This window comes from Meles meles, chromosome 7, assembly GCF_922984935.1.
Source record: "Meles meles chromosome 7, mMelMel3.1 paternal haplotype, whole genome shotgun sequence".
Classification (NCBI taxonomy): Eukaryota; Metazoa; Chordata; class Mammalia; order Carnivora; family Mustelidae; genus Meles; species Meles meles.
This window is the reverse complement of record NC_060072.1, coordinates 8,664,514-8,679,474: the sequence shown is the minus strand read 5'-3', so window position 1 is coordinate 8,679,474 and position 14,961 is coordinate 8,664,514. Positions and strand designations below refer to the sequence as shown.

The 14,961-nt window shown below is 59.1% G+C and overlaps 1 protein-coding gene across 2 annotated transcripts in view; it reads left to right on the top strand.

Annotated features, from left to right (window-relative positions):
* Window positions 1-14,961, top strand: part of CACNA1I (calcium voltage-gated channel subunit alpha1 I) — a 116,726-nt gene that overhangs the window by 88,650 nt on the left and 13,115 nt on the right. For both annotated transcript variants that reach the window (XM_046012719.1, XM_046012718.1), the window contains exons 16-29: window positions 1,075-1,277; window positions 1,917-2,387; window positions 2,644-2,744; window positions 3,449-3,572; window positions 3,844-3,912; window positions 4,471-4,655; window positions 5,113-5,239; window positions 6,927-7,052; window positions 9,433-9,522; window positions 10,113-10,305; window positions 10,917-11,068; window positions 12,512-12,621; window positions 13,258-13,391; window positions 14,499-14,569. In XM_046012719.1, coding sequence (XP_045868675.1) covers window positions 1,075-1,277; window positions 1,917-2,387; window positions 2,644-2,744; window positions 3,449-3,572; window positions 3,844-3,912; window positions 4,471-4,655; window positions 5,113-5,239; window positions 6,927-7,052; window positions 9,433-9,522; window positions 10,113-10,305; window positions 10,917-11,068; window positions 12,512-12,621; window positions 13,258-13,391; window positions 14,499-14,569 — 2,156 coding nt within the window. The remainder of the gene's footprint in view (window positions 1-1,074; window positions 1,278-1,916; window positions 2,388-2,643; window positions 2,745-3,448; window positions 3,573-3,843; window positions 3,913-4,470; window positions 4,656-5,112; window positions 5,240-6,926; window positions 7,053-9,432; window positions 9,523-10,112; window positions 10,306-10,916; window positions 11,069-12,511; window positions 12,622-13,257; window positions 13,392-14,498; window positions 14,570-14,961) is intronic.

Below are 14,961 nucleotides of genomic sequence, written 5' to 3'. Positions count from 1 at the left end.
ATGGAAAGAAACGCACAAACGCCCCAAAAGAGGTCAGTGACATTCACTGCCCTCCTGAACTCTAGCCACGGAGGGAGCTGCAGTTCACCCAAACCCGTCCACAGCGTGCCCGTTAGGAAGAGGCTCGAACCTCAGAACACTTGGGTTCTGGCCCTGTTGGCACCACTGGGCAGCGTGGAAGGAAGGAAGCCTCCCCCACCCCGAGCCAGTGTCCTCCTTGGTAATTGGGCTGCACCATCTTTGCCTTGCTTCCTGAAGTGGGCCCAGGAGTGAGGTTCCCAGGCTGGGTGAAGCTTGGGGCTGGTGCTGAACACAGGAGACAAAGGATCTGCTCATCCAGAAAGAACGCTGACATGGCGCGCCTGGGTGGCTCAGTGGTTAAATGTCTGCCTTCGGCTCAGGTCATGATCCCAGGGTCCTGGGGTCGAGCCCCACATCGGGCTCCCTGCTCAGCGGGAGGCCTGCTTCTCCTTCTCCCACTCCCCCTGCTTCTGTTCCCTCTTTTGCTATGTCTTTCTCTGTCAAATAAATATAAACTCTTGAAAAAAAAAAAAGAAAATACAACTTAATAGAAAACAGGACTTAGAGTCCATTCCTTTAAAAAAAAAAAAAAGAAAGCTAGTGGCGCCCGGGTGGCTCAGTGGGTTAAAGCCTCTGCCTTTGGCTCAGCTCACTATCCCAGGGTCCCGGGATGGAGCCCCACATCGGGCTCTCTGCCCAGCAGGGAGCCTGCTTCCCGTTCTCTCTCTGCCTGCCTCTCTGCCTACTTGTGATCTCTGTCTGTCAAATAAATAAATAAAATCTTAAAAAAAAAAAAAGGCTGACATGACATGCTCTGAGGAACAATGTATACAGTTGTTGAGTCACTTGTACTATACACCTCAAACTAAGAAACACTGTATGTTAACTGTACTTAATTAAAGGAAAAAAAGCAAGCTGACCGCTCTCCAGGAAGGGTGGATGAGAGGCACATGACTTATGGTCCAACCCAGAAGGTGGAGGAGGTCTCCCCAGGAAGACTGTTTGCTCTTGTTCTTTGTTTGTCCCCCTTCTGTCTCCATCTCACCCCTCCAGATCCTAAGCTCTGCCCGATCCCCATGACCCCCAATGGGCACCTGGACCCCAATCTCCCGCTGGGTGGACATCTGGGCCCCGCCGGAGCTGCAGCGCCCGCCCCCCGCCTCTCACTGCAGCCAGACCCTGTCCTGGTGGCCCTGGGCTCCCGCAAGAGCAGTGTCATGTCACTGGGCAGAATGAGCTATGACCAGCGCTCCCTGGTGAGTCCTTGTGGGGTGTTCTGGATGGGTGCTCCCTGCTGGGGCATGGGGTGAGGGACCCTGGGGAGAAGTGCCTGTCAGTCTAGCCTCAGACTGGTACCCAGGTTTGGGGGACCAGACTCTAGCTAAAACCAGGCAGGAACCATGTCTGTTGCATTCCTGGGTGCCCAGTGCCAGAGTGGGACTTGGCAACAAAGAATGAATGAATGAATGAATGAATGAGTAGTGCCAGTAAGTCCCTTAGGAGAGCTTTTATCTTGGCTGCAGTGTGTAGGGTAAAGAGCTGGGCTTTGGGGTCAGGCATATCAGAATTCAAATCTGGCCTCTGCCATTTTCAAGCTGTGTGACCACGAGCAAGTTACAGCCCTCTCTGAACCTTTTTCCTTACCTGTGCAATTAGAGGACCACCCTAAGGCGCTGTAGCTTCCTCGGGGGAAATAAGGGGGCCGGAGGAGATGCAGCCACCTCCCGGAGGTGCCCCCATGTCCAAGAGTGAGAGCCGGGCAGGGAGAGGACCCCTGGGGCCTAGCCTGTTCTGTCACCCACTAGCCAGGCCGGTGGCCCTCCTCGGGCCTCAGCGGGTGTGCGGGCTGCCTTCAGTCACCGCAGTGGCTTGTGTGGGTGGTGGCTTCCTTCCAGTCCAGCTCCCGGAGCTCCTACTACGGGCCGTGGGGCCGCAGCGGGGCCTGGGCCAGCCGCCGCTCCAGCTGGAACAGCCTCAAGCACAAGCCGCTGTCGGCCGAGCACGAGTCGCTGCTCTCGGCCGAGCGCGGCGGCGGCCCCCGGGCCTGCGAGGGCGCCAGGGACGAGGGGCCGCCGCGCGCCGCGCCGCCGCATGCCCCGCACGCCCACCACGCGCACCACGGCCCCCACCCGGCGCACCGGCACCGCCACCACCGCCGGACGCTGTCCCTCGACACCAGAGACTCGATGGACCTGGCCGAGCTGGTGCCTGCCGTGGGCACCCACCCCCGGGCGGCCTGGCGGGCGGTGGGCCCGGCCCCCGGGCACGAAGACTGCAATGGCAGGATGCCCAGCATCGCCAAGGACGTCTTCACCAAGATGGACCACCGCCGGGATCGCGGGGAGGACGAGGAGGAGATCGACTACGTGAGTGGGGGCGGGGCCGGAGCCGGGGGCGGGGCCAGAAGGGGCGGGGCCAGAGGGGGACCGGACTGCTGGAGAGCGTGCAGGGGGCGGGCCGGCACTGCCCCCCGCCCCGCGCTGGTGGAGAGGCCCCCCCTTGCCTGGTCTGGGACAGTTCGCAGGTCATCAGGGGCCCCAGTCTAGTATATGGCCGGGGTGGGCGGCGATGGGTAGCTCTGCGCAGTACTGACCCGTCTGCGCGCCATCCTCGCCTTGCCAGACCCTGTGTTTCCGCGTCCGCAAGATGATCGACGTCTATAAGCCGAACTGGTGCGAGGTCCGCGAGGACTGGTCTGTCTACCTCTTCTCTCCCGAGAACAGGTGCGCAAGGCCAGGCTTGCTGTGAGGTTGGAGTAGGAGCTTGGCATGTCTGGGAGGGAGAGATTTCTGCCAAGCCAGGCAAAGCTAGTGGTGGAGGGTCTTCCATATCTTAGAGGGCCGTTGTGGTCCAGTGTGGAGGGTCTGCAGGGAAGGGGGAGGATCTAGGTGTCCTAGATCCCTCGTCTAGGCCACTCCTGTGCTGGCACCGGGTTGGACAACTCCTCAAGTCACCTGGGGTGCTCCCAGCGTGGGGCATCAGTAGGCCTTCTGGAGGAGGAGGCCTGTGCGCTGGGTGTTGGAGGCAGCTAGCATTCCAGTAGGTGAAGCAGGGGTTGTGAAGACGTGAAGACTGGTCCAGGGAGAGGGAGCAGCCCGAGGGGACGCCTGGGGGCAGAAGGGGAGGGTATCAGGCCATGTGTGTCCAAGTGGCTGGGAGTTGGGCTCAGAGATTTGCACCCGTGTTTGTAGGGCCTTGAGTGCCAGGGCAAGGGGGATGCCCTTTGTCCTGTGGTGCCAGATTTTGCCGCGTGCTCGGGGAAGGCAGCTTCGAGTGGGCACCCTGAGCATACACAAAGACCAGAGAAGAGAGACGTCAGCTTCTCTAGGCTGTCCTAGTCCTCGTGTGTGCCTGGGTCTGCTGCCTTTTTCCCGGCTGGGGCGTGGGCAAACTGACCCTCACGTGGCGCCCTGCCCACCCCACCCAGGTTCCGGGTCCTGTGTCAGACCATCATCGCCCACAAGCTCTTCGACTATGTCGTCTTGGCTTTCATCTTTCTCAACTGCATCACCATCGCCCTGGAGAGGCCCCAGATTGAGGCTGGCAGCACCGTGAGTGGCTGTAGCCTTCGGGCAGGGCAAAGGCCAAAGCAGAGGGGCCAGGCCACCAGGGCCTGCCCTGGGACATTGTGCCGGGCTCAGGGGGCTAGGAGAGCTCAGCCAGGCCCAATACCAAGCCCCATGGAGGGACGTGTGGTAGGAGCTCGCCTCTGGAGAGGGGGATGTCTCCTAAGACTGTGGCCCTTGGCTGAAGGGAAGAGGCTGACCAGGTGGCGGGGCGGTTCTGGGAGCCCCTGGGCCCACGAAAGCTCTCTTCTTCCAGGAACGTATCTTCCTCACTGTGTCGAACTACATCTTCACGGCCATCTTCGTAGGCGAGATGACACTGAAGGTCCCTCCCGGCTTCACCTGGGATTCCCTCCCACCCCCGGCTTGGGACCCCTGGCTCTGGGCCAGCCTCTCTGAAAGCTTGTCACTTACCTGCCCCCCAGCCACATTCCACCCGAGGCCCCGGAGGCCGGTCCCTGCTAGGTGCCAGCCCCTAGGTTGGGCTCCAGGGACTCAGAGGGGGTCAGCCACGTCCTTACTCTCCAGGAGCTCACATCCCGCGTGAAAGGCTAATGTAGGGAAACGTTGAAGGTGTAATGTGGGTACTTGCTGCAGGTGTGGGGCAGGGGGGAAAGGTTCCCTCCCGGCTGCTTCCCAGAGCGGTCGGCTTTGAGTTGGGTTAGCCAGATGTACGGGGAGCAGGGAACGGGGTGGCCCGCTGGGCCTGTTTCGGGGGGCGGTGGAGCACGTGTCCCGGGTCAGACCATACACCCTGCCCTCTGCGGGACTGGTCCCCACATGTCCCACCTGACCTCGTCCCGCCCCCTCGCAGAGGCTGGCCACACCCCGCCCCGGTCCCCAATCGCCATCCGGCTGACTCCGCCCATCGCCCCGCCCCCAGGTGGTCTCGCTGGGCCTGTACTTTGGTGAGCAGGCATACCTGCGCAGTAGCTGGAACGTGCTGGACGGCTTTCTCGTCTTCGTGTCCATCATCGACATTGTGGTTTCCGTGGCTTCAGCCGGGGGAGCCAAGATCCTAGGGGTCCTTCGGGTCCTACGGCTCCTGCGCACCCTACGCCCCCTGCGGTGAGGACTCCTCCCCTGCGGATGGGAGAATCCCTGCACGGTCTAGTGAGCTCCTGGGGTCTAAGTGGTCCCCTTCCTCTGGCCCTCCTTACGCACTCAGCCCTCTGATAGCCAGATTTGTGCGGACAGGGACCAGGCTGTTGATGCTGCTCCTGGGGGAGGAGCCTGGAGACCCTGGTGGGAGGCGGGTGCTGGAAAGGCTGGACTGAAGGTGGCCCCCAGGACTGCTACCCACTTTCTGTGTCCCCCTGGGTGGCTCGCTGCCATCTCTGGCCTTCAGTCTCCAGAAGATGGTGTGGTGTGGACCCTAAGGGGACGGGCTTAGGGCATAGCACACTGCTGTGCATATAGATCTGGGCTTTGGGGTTCTCTCCCCTGGTGACTCTGGGAAAAAGCAGGTGCTTTCTCCAGACATGGCTGTGGGCTTATGGCGCCCCCGGCCCCTGTCTGCCTCCAGGGTCATCAGCCGAGCACCTGGTCTGAAGCTGGTAGTGGAGACACTTATCTCTTCCCTCAAGCCCATTGGCAATATCGTCCTCATCTGCTGTGCCTTCTTCATCATTTTCGGCATCTTGGGGGTGCAGGTGAGGGGTGCTCAGGCTGGGCAGGCACTGCGGTGAGCTTTGGGGTTGGGGAAGGGGCTCTGCATTCCTGTTCAACTCTCCCGACCTGTGTTGACCAACCTGCGGGCTCAGGCAGCCCTGCCAGACGACCCATGTCCCTGCCAGCCGCAAGCGCCCAGTCCGGGGAGAGGGGCGGACACAGACTTAAATGTCTGAGCGCAAAGAAGCCTGGGTAAATGGGATCCCAGGGGTCCAAGCTACACAGAAACACAGGGCTGGGCTGGCAAGAGGAAAAACATCCTGGAGGAAGTGGCCTGGGCACTGGGCCTGGAAGGGGAAGTGATTCCACAGGTCATGGCTGGTGGAAGGTGTTTCAGGGGAGGGCGGGCACGTGTGTGGAGGTGAGCTCAGGAGCTAGGTCTGGCACAGAGCCAGGAGCCAGATGGTGGGCTGGGCCAAGGTGGGAGAGGCCTGGAATGGCAGCTAAGAAGTTGGGGCCAGTTGAGGTGCTTCAATGGCTCAGTCAGTTAAGCGTCTGCCTTTGGCTCAGGTCATGATCCCAGGGTCCTGGGATCGAGCCCCCATTGGGCTCCCTGCTCAGCAGAGAGCCTGCTTCTCCCTCTCCCTCTGCCTGCTGCTCTGCCTGCTTGTGCTCTCTCTCTGTCTTTCTAATAAATAAATAAAAGCTTAAAAGAAAATAAAAGAAGTTGGGCCAGTTTCTGTGGGGGTGGAGACCATGGAGAGGCTCTGTCACAGAGAGGGCCTTGAGCTAACTCGAATTTTGCCTTGGAGCCCAGGAATAGGATGGGGCTTTAGGACTGGACAGGGAGAAGGAATGAGGCACATCATGAAAGTGTGCGGCAGGGTGATGGTTAGAATGATCTGGGCCCTCTGGGGTCTGAGCTGCAGCTGGGAACTTCCTCTTTCTTGTCTGAGTCCTGAGCTGAGACCCCCAGGCTCCTCACCTGGTCCCGGGTGTGGGGCTGGAGCTGCAGAGGACCTCCGGTCACGGGTGTCCTCTGGGGCTGCCGAGAGGAAGGGCTTGATGCGGCCTCCATGTGGACAGTGGCCCCGCCCCTTCCAGGCAAGGTGCTTGGGTCCCTAGAGAGAGTCCCTTTACCTCTCTCTCTCCCGCTTGGGGATAGGCAGGCAACTTCTCCTGTGGAGTTTCTGCCCATATTCTCAGGACTGAGGTCTGCGGAAGAGCCCAGGAATCAGGGAGACGTTGGATCTGCTCCTTTTTTTTTTTTTTTTTTTTTAAGATTTTATTTATTTGACAGAGAGAGAGGGAGAGAGACAACACAAGCAGGGGAAGTGGGAGAGGGAGAGGCAGGCTTCCCGCCGAGCAAGGAGCTCGATGCAGGGCTTGATCCCAGGACCCCGGGATCACGACCTGAGCTGAAGGTAGACACTTAAACAATTGAGCCACCCAGGCGCCCTGACTGCCCCTTCCTAAACCTCATGTGACTTTGGGAAAATTACCTAACACCACCGTGCCTCTGTCTCCTCATCGGTGAGATGGGCTGAGAGCAGGCGAACCCCATGTTGGGGGACTTGGTGAGATGCTGTGCTGAGCGCTTGGTCCAGGTTGTGCACAGAGGAAGTGCCCCCTGTGGGGCCGGTCCCTTTCCCGATTTACATCCCCTCTCCTCCAGCCTGGGTAGACTGGTCCGCTAACCATATGGTCCTTCCACCCCCCATCCCCCAGCTCTTCAAGGGCAAGTTCTACCACTGTCTGGGCGTGGACACCCGCAACATCACCAACCGCTCTGACTGTGTGGCCGCCAATTACCGCTGGGTCCACCACAAGTACAACTTCGACAACCTGGGCCAGGTGAGCCCTGCCCGCGCACCCCTGCCCTGAGCCCCCGCTCCCCAGTGGATGGGGGCACAAGCTCTTCGGTGCCAACATCCCGGGATCACAGATCAGGCTCTGGTCCAGCTCTGCAGGGACTGACCCTGTGACTTCTTTCTAGGGCTTGGTTTTTCTCTCTTGCAAAATAGGTGGGGGGGAGCTCACATCACAGGCGGTGCGAGGCTTAGAGACCCCAAGTGCTGTGCATCTTGGGAGTGCGAGGTGTGTGCAGGGGCTTCAGTGAACACTGGTTCCTGGCCCCCACCTCCCCCCCACCCCCCCGGGTACCTGGACAGGAGTTTTAGAGACAGCCAGACCTGGGTGTGAATCCCGGCTCTGTGCCAGTTACTGTAGCTGTGGGCTTTCTGAGCCTCCGTTTTCTCATCTGTAAAATGGGAATGTGATGGCCTAGCAGGAAGGCAATGGTAACAGAAGGTAGCAAGCCCCTGGTCCAGAGTGGGTTTCCTCTCCCAGCACCCATCTACTCTGCTCTCCACCTCCATGGGCAGGCAGGCCCCCTGCCCAGTTCCTGCCTTGCCTGTGGTCCCCCTGTCCTGGGGGGCCTGCCCGGCGTGGCCCATCTGGTCGTGCCCCAGATGAGAAGACCTTGAGGGCAGCTAGGTGTGATCAGACGGGGAGTGCCTTCCCCAGGTCATACGAGGAGGGAACAAGATCTGGCCTGTGGGACCCTGGGCCTATGCCCCGCTCCTCTGCTTGGGATGCTCTGGCTGGATGCCACTGAAGCTGTCCCCTCACGTGACCAGGGATCCCACTCGCCATGCCCCCTCGGAGCGGAGCCATGGGCCCTAGGGCAGCAGCGAATGGGCAGGGAAAGGGAGTCAGGAACTGGGACACGGGAGCTCCCCTAGCCCCTCCAGATTTTCCAGAAGCAGTGCCTTTCAAGTTGTTAATGACTCAGTGGTTGATAAAACAAGAGGTTTGAAAAAAAAAAAATGTTCCGGGAAGCTGAGGGAAAGCCTGCGGAGGCATTCTATGAACTTGTTCCCGACTCCCTGAGCTCAGCGCCAGGCCCAGGGCCCTGTGCCCAGGGAGCATCCCCAGCCCTTTCCCATTCTGGGCCTGCTCGATGCCAGGCTAACACCCCAGTAAGGTGTTCTCGAAGTAAGGTGTTCTCAGTGCCCGTATGGGGGAGTTAGAGCGCGGCCCAGAGCCTTTGGCTGCTTGCCAGGCCACTCAGGAAGGTTCCAGCGTCTGTGCTTCGGTGCCCTCCCCTGTAAAGGGGGAAATGACAGCAGCTGTGTGTTTCCCGGGGCCCAGGCTCTGCACTTCAGGCCTCTGTGACCCCAGGGCCCCCAGGAACATTTGCCTCTTGGCAGGTGAGGGCTTCATGCCCTTGCCTGGCCACGAGGGCTCCCTCTGTGTCCCTTGCTCTGTCGTCCTCCTGGGCCTGAGCCCTTTCCAGGCAGTCCTCAGCACCATTCCCAGCGGGAGGGAAGGAGGTGGAGTCTGTGCCCTGGGGAGTGGGAAGGAGGGGCCTGCACCTGCGGGGCAGGAGACCCATCCCAGAACACCATTTCCCTGCCCGGGGTGGCTGGGCCACAACAAAGGAGCCAGTGTGAGCTTGAACCGGGGAGCTTCTGGAGTGGGTGTGTGACCTCTGGTCAGCCGCTGGGGATTGGCGCTCTGCAGGGATGGCGCGGCTGCTGCTGTCCATCTCTGAAAACCTTTATTGAGTACCTACTGTATGCAGGGCACTGTACATTCACAGCTATTGCTGCAGGACCAGTCCGTCGAGCTGTTGAGGGGACATGAGTGTGTTTTGGCCTGCCATCTGTGTAGGAGCCTTGGCTCTTGTCTCCTGGGCATTCCTTCCATTTAAAAAGTCTCACACTAGTGAAGGCAAGTATTGCCACTCACAGACAAGGAAGCTGGGGCCCAGAGAAGTTGAGGAAATTGCCCCCGTGTCACAGCCAGTGAGTGGCAGAGCTGGGGCGGGGCCCAGCGCTCCTGACTTCTTTTGTAAGCTCTTGCTTTCAGGTGCTAGAGGCAAGCTTGGGGGATGGTGGCAGGGCCTCTCATGCTTGTCAGGAACCCTCTCGTTTAAAGTCTCAGCAGACCCAGCTGGCAGGCACTTAAGCATTAGCTCCATTCTGTGGACGAGGGGACAAGAGCTCACGAATCTTCTCGAATTTTCAGAGCCAAGCCCAGGACTCCTGGTTTAGTGCTCACTCACCCGCAGGAGTGTCTGTAGGGTTTATGGCGGGCACTTAGCAGGTCCTCAGGAACGGTTTGTTGTCATCCTCAGGGAAGGCCGCTGTCTCTCTGCCTCCTGAGGGCAGAAAAATGGAGAGCTGTCTGTACCTACTACCCCAGGTCCTCTCCCTCCTGTGTCTTCCAGGCCCTGATGTCCCTCTTTGTCCTGGCCTCTAAGGACGGCTGGGTGAACATCATGTACAATGGACTGGACGCTGTCGCTGTGGACCAACAGGTGGGGGTGGGCTGGGGCCAGTGCAGAGGGCAGTGAGGGAGGGACAAGGTATCTCTGGGGCCCGGTTGTCTGAAACTGGCATCAGCAGGATCCCCAGCCCTGGTGTCCCCCCCGCTGCCCCCGCCAGCCATGGCCCACCCCTCACCGTCCTAGCCTGAATCTGCCACCGTTAAGGCAGCATGAGTCATTGTGCCATTTACTTCACAAACCCCCTGCTATGCAGGAAGAGGACGCTAGGCTGGCTTCTGCATGGAGGGTCAGAGCCTTGTGTATCTAGAACCAACTGCAGGCAGAGGAGAGGGGGTGAGCCAGTTGGCAGAGGGACAGCAGGGCAGGCCCAACGTGAGAGAGCACCATGTTCGGGGAGTCGTGAGTTGAGGGTAGGTGGTAGGAGGTGGTGGAGAGGCTGGGCAGGGCTGGAAGGTCAGGAGGCCCCTGTGTGTGCCAGGGCATAGGGCTGGAGTTTAGCTGAGGGCAGTGGGAATCAGGGAGGGTGTTACAGCCCGGTCCGCTTGTGGAAGCTCCCGGAGGCTCATTATCGCGGTGCCCCGTGGTCGGCCTGCCTCAGCCCCATCTGCTGCTTCCCGCAGCCCGTGCCCAACCACAACCCCTGGATGCTGCTCTACTTCATCTCCTTCCTGCTCATCGTCAGCTTCTTCGTGCTCAACATGTTTGTGGGCGTCGTGGTGGAGAATTTCCACAAGTGCCGGCAGCACCAGGAGGCCGAGGAGGCTCGGCGGCGCGAGGAGAAGCGGCTGCGGCGCCTGGAGAAGAAGCGCCGGAGTGAGTGGGTGGCTGCGGAGGGTGGGGCCTCCCTGGCCTGGGCCGCCCTGCCTGTGTGCGCCCCATCCTGTGTGCGCCCTGCCTGCGTGCGCCCCATCTCTTCCTGGTGCAGCAACTGATTTTCCCCATGCACCCTCTGGGCCTCGGGGGCTGGAAGGGAACAGAAGGTGGACTCTGGACCGCTGGCCCTGCCCCCTCCTTCAGAATCTGCCTGTCCAGGTGACCCAATTCCCCGTTGCTGTCCGCTGACTCCACTGGTAGCCCCCTGCTGGCTCAGTTCCTGAGGGCAAAGGCCTGGGCGCCCAGCCATGAGCTGCGGGACCCCTTCCTTACCCCCAGCAGATCTGGAGCCCCTGCCACGGGCATGTTTGGAGGAGATGGGGACAGTCATTGTCCTGCCCTCTGCCACCTCCTACCCCTTTTCCTTGTGTCCCCACCATCAGCTGGGTGGAAGAGACCTAACTCTGACTCTCGGGGCCCGGGGTGTTCTGACGTCTCTCCCCTTGCTTCCTCCCTCCCCTGTGCTGTTCCCACCACGTGCTCTGTTCCCTACCTGGGCCCCAACCCTCTGTGGTTTGTGCCATTCCCCCACCCCCCACATCCCCCTGCAGAGGCCCAGCGGCTGCCCTACTATGCCACCTATTGTCCCACCCGGCTGCTCATCCACTCCATGTGTACCAGCCACTACCTGGACATCTTCATCACCTTCATCATCTGCCTCAATGTGGTTACCATGTCCCTGGAGCACTACAATCAGCCCACGGTGAGCCCTGGCCCCAACCTGAGGTCACATGGTAGGGTTGGGTCCTCAGCAGGACCCAGGGACCGGGTGAGGCAGGAGAGTCCGAGCAGCACCCCCATTTGGGGCCCTGGGCCCAGGAAGCTCATGACCTGGTAGGACAAATGAGAGAAAGGGAAATGTCACTTGTTCTTGGTGAGTGGGGAGGTGACCTTCGGGCCCAGCCTTGAACATGGGTGCCAGTGGCAGTGGTGTGTGCAACGTGACTCCGCAAGACAGGCTACAGATATTACTCTAATGCTCACAGCAACCAAAGGTGGGGGAGGAGCCTTTCTACAGATTTTGTAGAGGAAGAAACTGAGGCTCAGAGGACATATGCTACCCAGATGACTTAGCCTATAGGTAGCAGAGCCAGGACTGGAACTCAAGATTTGCATTCAAGATCTACCATGTGGCCTCCGCTACTGCCTGGGCATATGGAGCCTGGGGGAGGGGCATTCCTGTGGCAGGACCATTGGAGGCAAACACTGGCCTGGAGGGAAATGACCAGTTCCCAGCCAGTTGCCAGCAGCGCTGGTGAGGGGCATGCAAGGAGCATGTAGGGACAAGTGCATTCTAAAAGCCTCAACATTTTGGAGCTGGGGGGACAAAGGGTGAAGCTGAGCCTCCACGTGTGGTTTTGGTATCTTGTTTTAAATGACAGGAGAGGTATATTACAAATGCAGGGGAAAGGAAGGCAACCATTGGCAGAATGAACAATAATTGTAGAACTTCCAAATTAATATGAAGAAGTAGGGTAACGATGCTATTTCTTGTGGGCCCAGCACTGGACTATTACCTCACTTAATTTGTACAGCAACTGTTTGAGGTAGGTACTGTTATTATCCCCCATGCATAGATTTGGGAACTAAATCCCAGAGAGGTCAAGTGACTTGCCTAAGGTCACATAGTGAATAGGGAGTGTGTGCTGGGCCAGGATTTATATCTAAGCAGCCTTGTTCTTTAACCATTGCCTCATACTGCCTCCAGAGGCATAACTAGACCAAATCAGCAGAAATAAGGAAGAAAAAACAGCAGCATAAAACAAATAGTGCACGATAATTAAAATAGAGGGAATAAAAGCTGATATAGAAACCATTGCACTAAATGTGAATGGACTAAACTCTCCCCTTAAAAGACAGACTTTCAGGGAGCCTGGGTGGCTCAGTGGGTTAGGCCTCTGCCTTTGGCTCGGGTCATGGTCTTGGGGTCCTGGGGTCGAGTCCCACATCGGGCTCTCTGCTCAGTGGGGAGCCTGCTTCCCCACCCCCCCACCCCCGCCTGCCTCTCTGCCTACTTGTGATCTCTGTCTGTCAAATAAATAGGTAAAATCTTAAAAAAAAAAAAAAAAGGCAGAGACTTTCTGAGTGGAGGAAGGTAGGGGGCAGCCCCTGGGGTCTGGATCATGCTTCTCTCTGCCCTCCATAGTCCCTGGAGACAGCCCTCAAGTATTGCAACTACATGTTCACTACTGTGTTTGTGCTGGAGGCTGTGCTGAAGCTGGTGGCATTTGGGCTGAGGCGTTTCTTCAAGGATCGGTGAGCAGCTTGGCTGGGCTGGGGCAGCATGGAGTGGGCTGCCGGATGGGGAAGGGGTCCTGACTCCTGGGGAAGCCTGGAACAGCCAGAGGAGGGGAACCAATAAGTGGGCACTGATGGCCAGGTCCCCCAGCTGCTGCCTGCAGTTCTGAACAGGGAGTGATTATGGTCCCACCTGACAGGTACAGGGCACTCTCTTACACCTCTCCAGTTCATTTTTCATGGGTCCTCCGTAACCCACAGGCAGAACAGGGCGTACCTCACACCAGTCCTCCTTTTCAGAAGGAACAAGTGAGGTTCAGAGAAGTTGATGGACTAGCCTAAGGTCGCATGGAGGGAGCACGTGCAGGATTCCAATCTAGAAGTCATAGCTCATTCCTCCTCCTCTTCAGGAGGCCAGAGACGTTTATTTAACATGGTCAGCTTCTCGCTTGAGGGATTGGAGGCTGTGAGGGTCAAAGAGGGAGCGAGACTCAGTGGGGTCTGGTGCGGCTGGTAGGGAGGGTGACCACACATAGCCGTGGGCCTCAGCAGGAGGGTGGAGATCTGTGACGCTCCTCCCAACCTAGGCATTTCTAAGCCAGAGCGCTTCTAGCCCTGCCTCCCACTCTTGCCTTCCTCTGCCCGGCTGAGCAGGTGGAACCAGCTGGACCTGGCCATTGTGCTGCTGTCAGTCATGGGCATCACGCTGGAGGAGATCGAGATCAACGCAGCATTGCCCATCAACCCCACCATCATCCGCATTATGCGGGTTTTGCGCATCGCCCGGGGTGAGGGGCAAGAGGGATGGGGTGGGGTTGGGCAGGGGCTGGTTGGGACTCCCAGGAGTGGGGTGGGGAGAGGCATGTGGGCATAATGGGTTTCCTGCTGAGCAGCGAGAACAGCAGCCAGGAGGAGCACACGCCAGACATACACACTTGCCCCGTGTGTGTACTCACTCATGTGCCCTTGTCCATAGACTGCTCTGTACAGCACACTGCACATCCACCTCCGGATTTTCTTTTAAGATTTTATTTATTTATTTGGGGGGGGGAGCGGAGACAAGCCAGAGGAGAGGCAGAAAGAGAGGGAGAAGTGGACACCCTACTGAACAAGGAGTCCGATGCGGGACTTGATCCCAGGACCCTGGGATCATGACCTGAGCCAAAGGCAGAAATTTAACTGACAGAGCCGCCCAGGCATCCCACCCCTTCTCCCTGTAACACCATGACCCATGTGCACCAGCCTCAGGTTGGGAGGAAAGGAGCTCAGGGCAGCGGGGAAGGCACCGGGAGCTCTAGTTCCTCGTGGGCGTGAGTCCAACACTGGCTAAGACGTGCAGTCCTCGATGCTTCCTACAGCCTTTGCTTCCCCCAGAAGCTCCTCTCTCACCCTGAGGCTGGACCTCCACTCCCTTCACAAACCTCCTGCCTCTGGCCAGGTGCCTCCAGGCCTTTTGCTTCTCCACCTGCAACAGCTTGTTGCCTCCAGGCTCCCAGGTGGGGAGGGTGTGGAGAAATTCGGCACAGAAGTCTGGAGCTTTCTTTAGCCTGAGGGAAGGGAGAGATGTGGGCACTCGGGCACGTTGGCCTCATCTCAGTGAGCTGTGCTCACGGACACGCTTTGGTCCCACTGTGTGTGTGCCCGCCTTCTCTTGGACACATTCCCACGGACACCTGCACCTTGTGCATGCACCATTGTGCACACCCTTGTTCAGGGACACCCACGTACTTACGGTGCGGCATCTCCGAGCTGTCCCCTTTGCTCACATGCCCCTCTGGATTTTCCCTTCTCCACCTCACTTTCGCACACACGCACACATTCCCCCCCTTCCCCGCCCCGCACACACACACTGCCTGCCCCCGGGCTGAGTGGGCCGGGCTGGGTCTCGCCTGCAGTGCTGAAGCTGTTGAAGATGGCTACGGGGATGCGGGCCCTGCTGGACACAGTGGTGCAGGCTCTGCCCCAGGTAAGAGCGCCCCCTTCTGGCGGCCTGCCTGGCTGTCGCGTCTCACAGGTCCAGGGTTCCCTTCTCCAGCCTGCCCGGAGCAAGGGCAGAATCCTGTCTCCAGGGTCGAGGTTCCACAGCCCGGGGCTGTGACAGAGGGAAAGGGCCCCCGTGCCTTTTTCTTCCCGACTTCAAGTGCTCACAGTGCCTGCTCCACTCCAGGCCCTGAGCTGGGTTCTGACAACCCTTATTGTCAGGAGTCTCCAGGCTAGTGGGAAGACAGATGGCTCCAGACAATGTGGGGAGGAGAAGGAGGGGTCCTGACACTCCCTGGGGAAATCAGGGAGGACATCAGGGGACCGTGAACTTGACCTTGTGGGGTGGCTTGGCAGAAGGAGGTGGTGATGTGGATG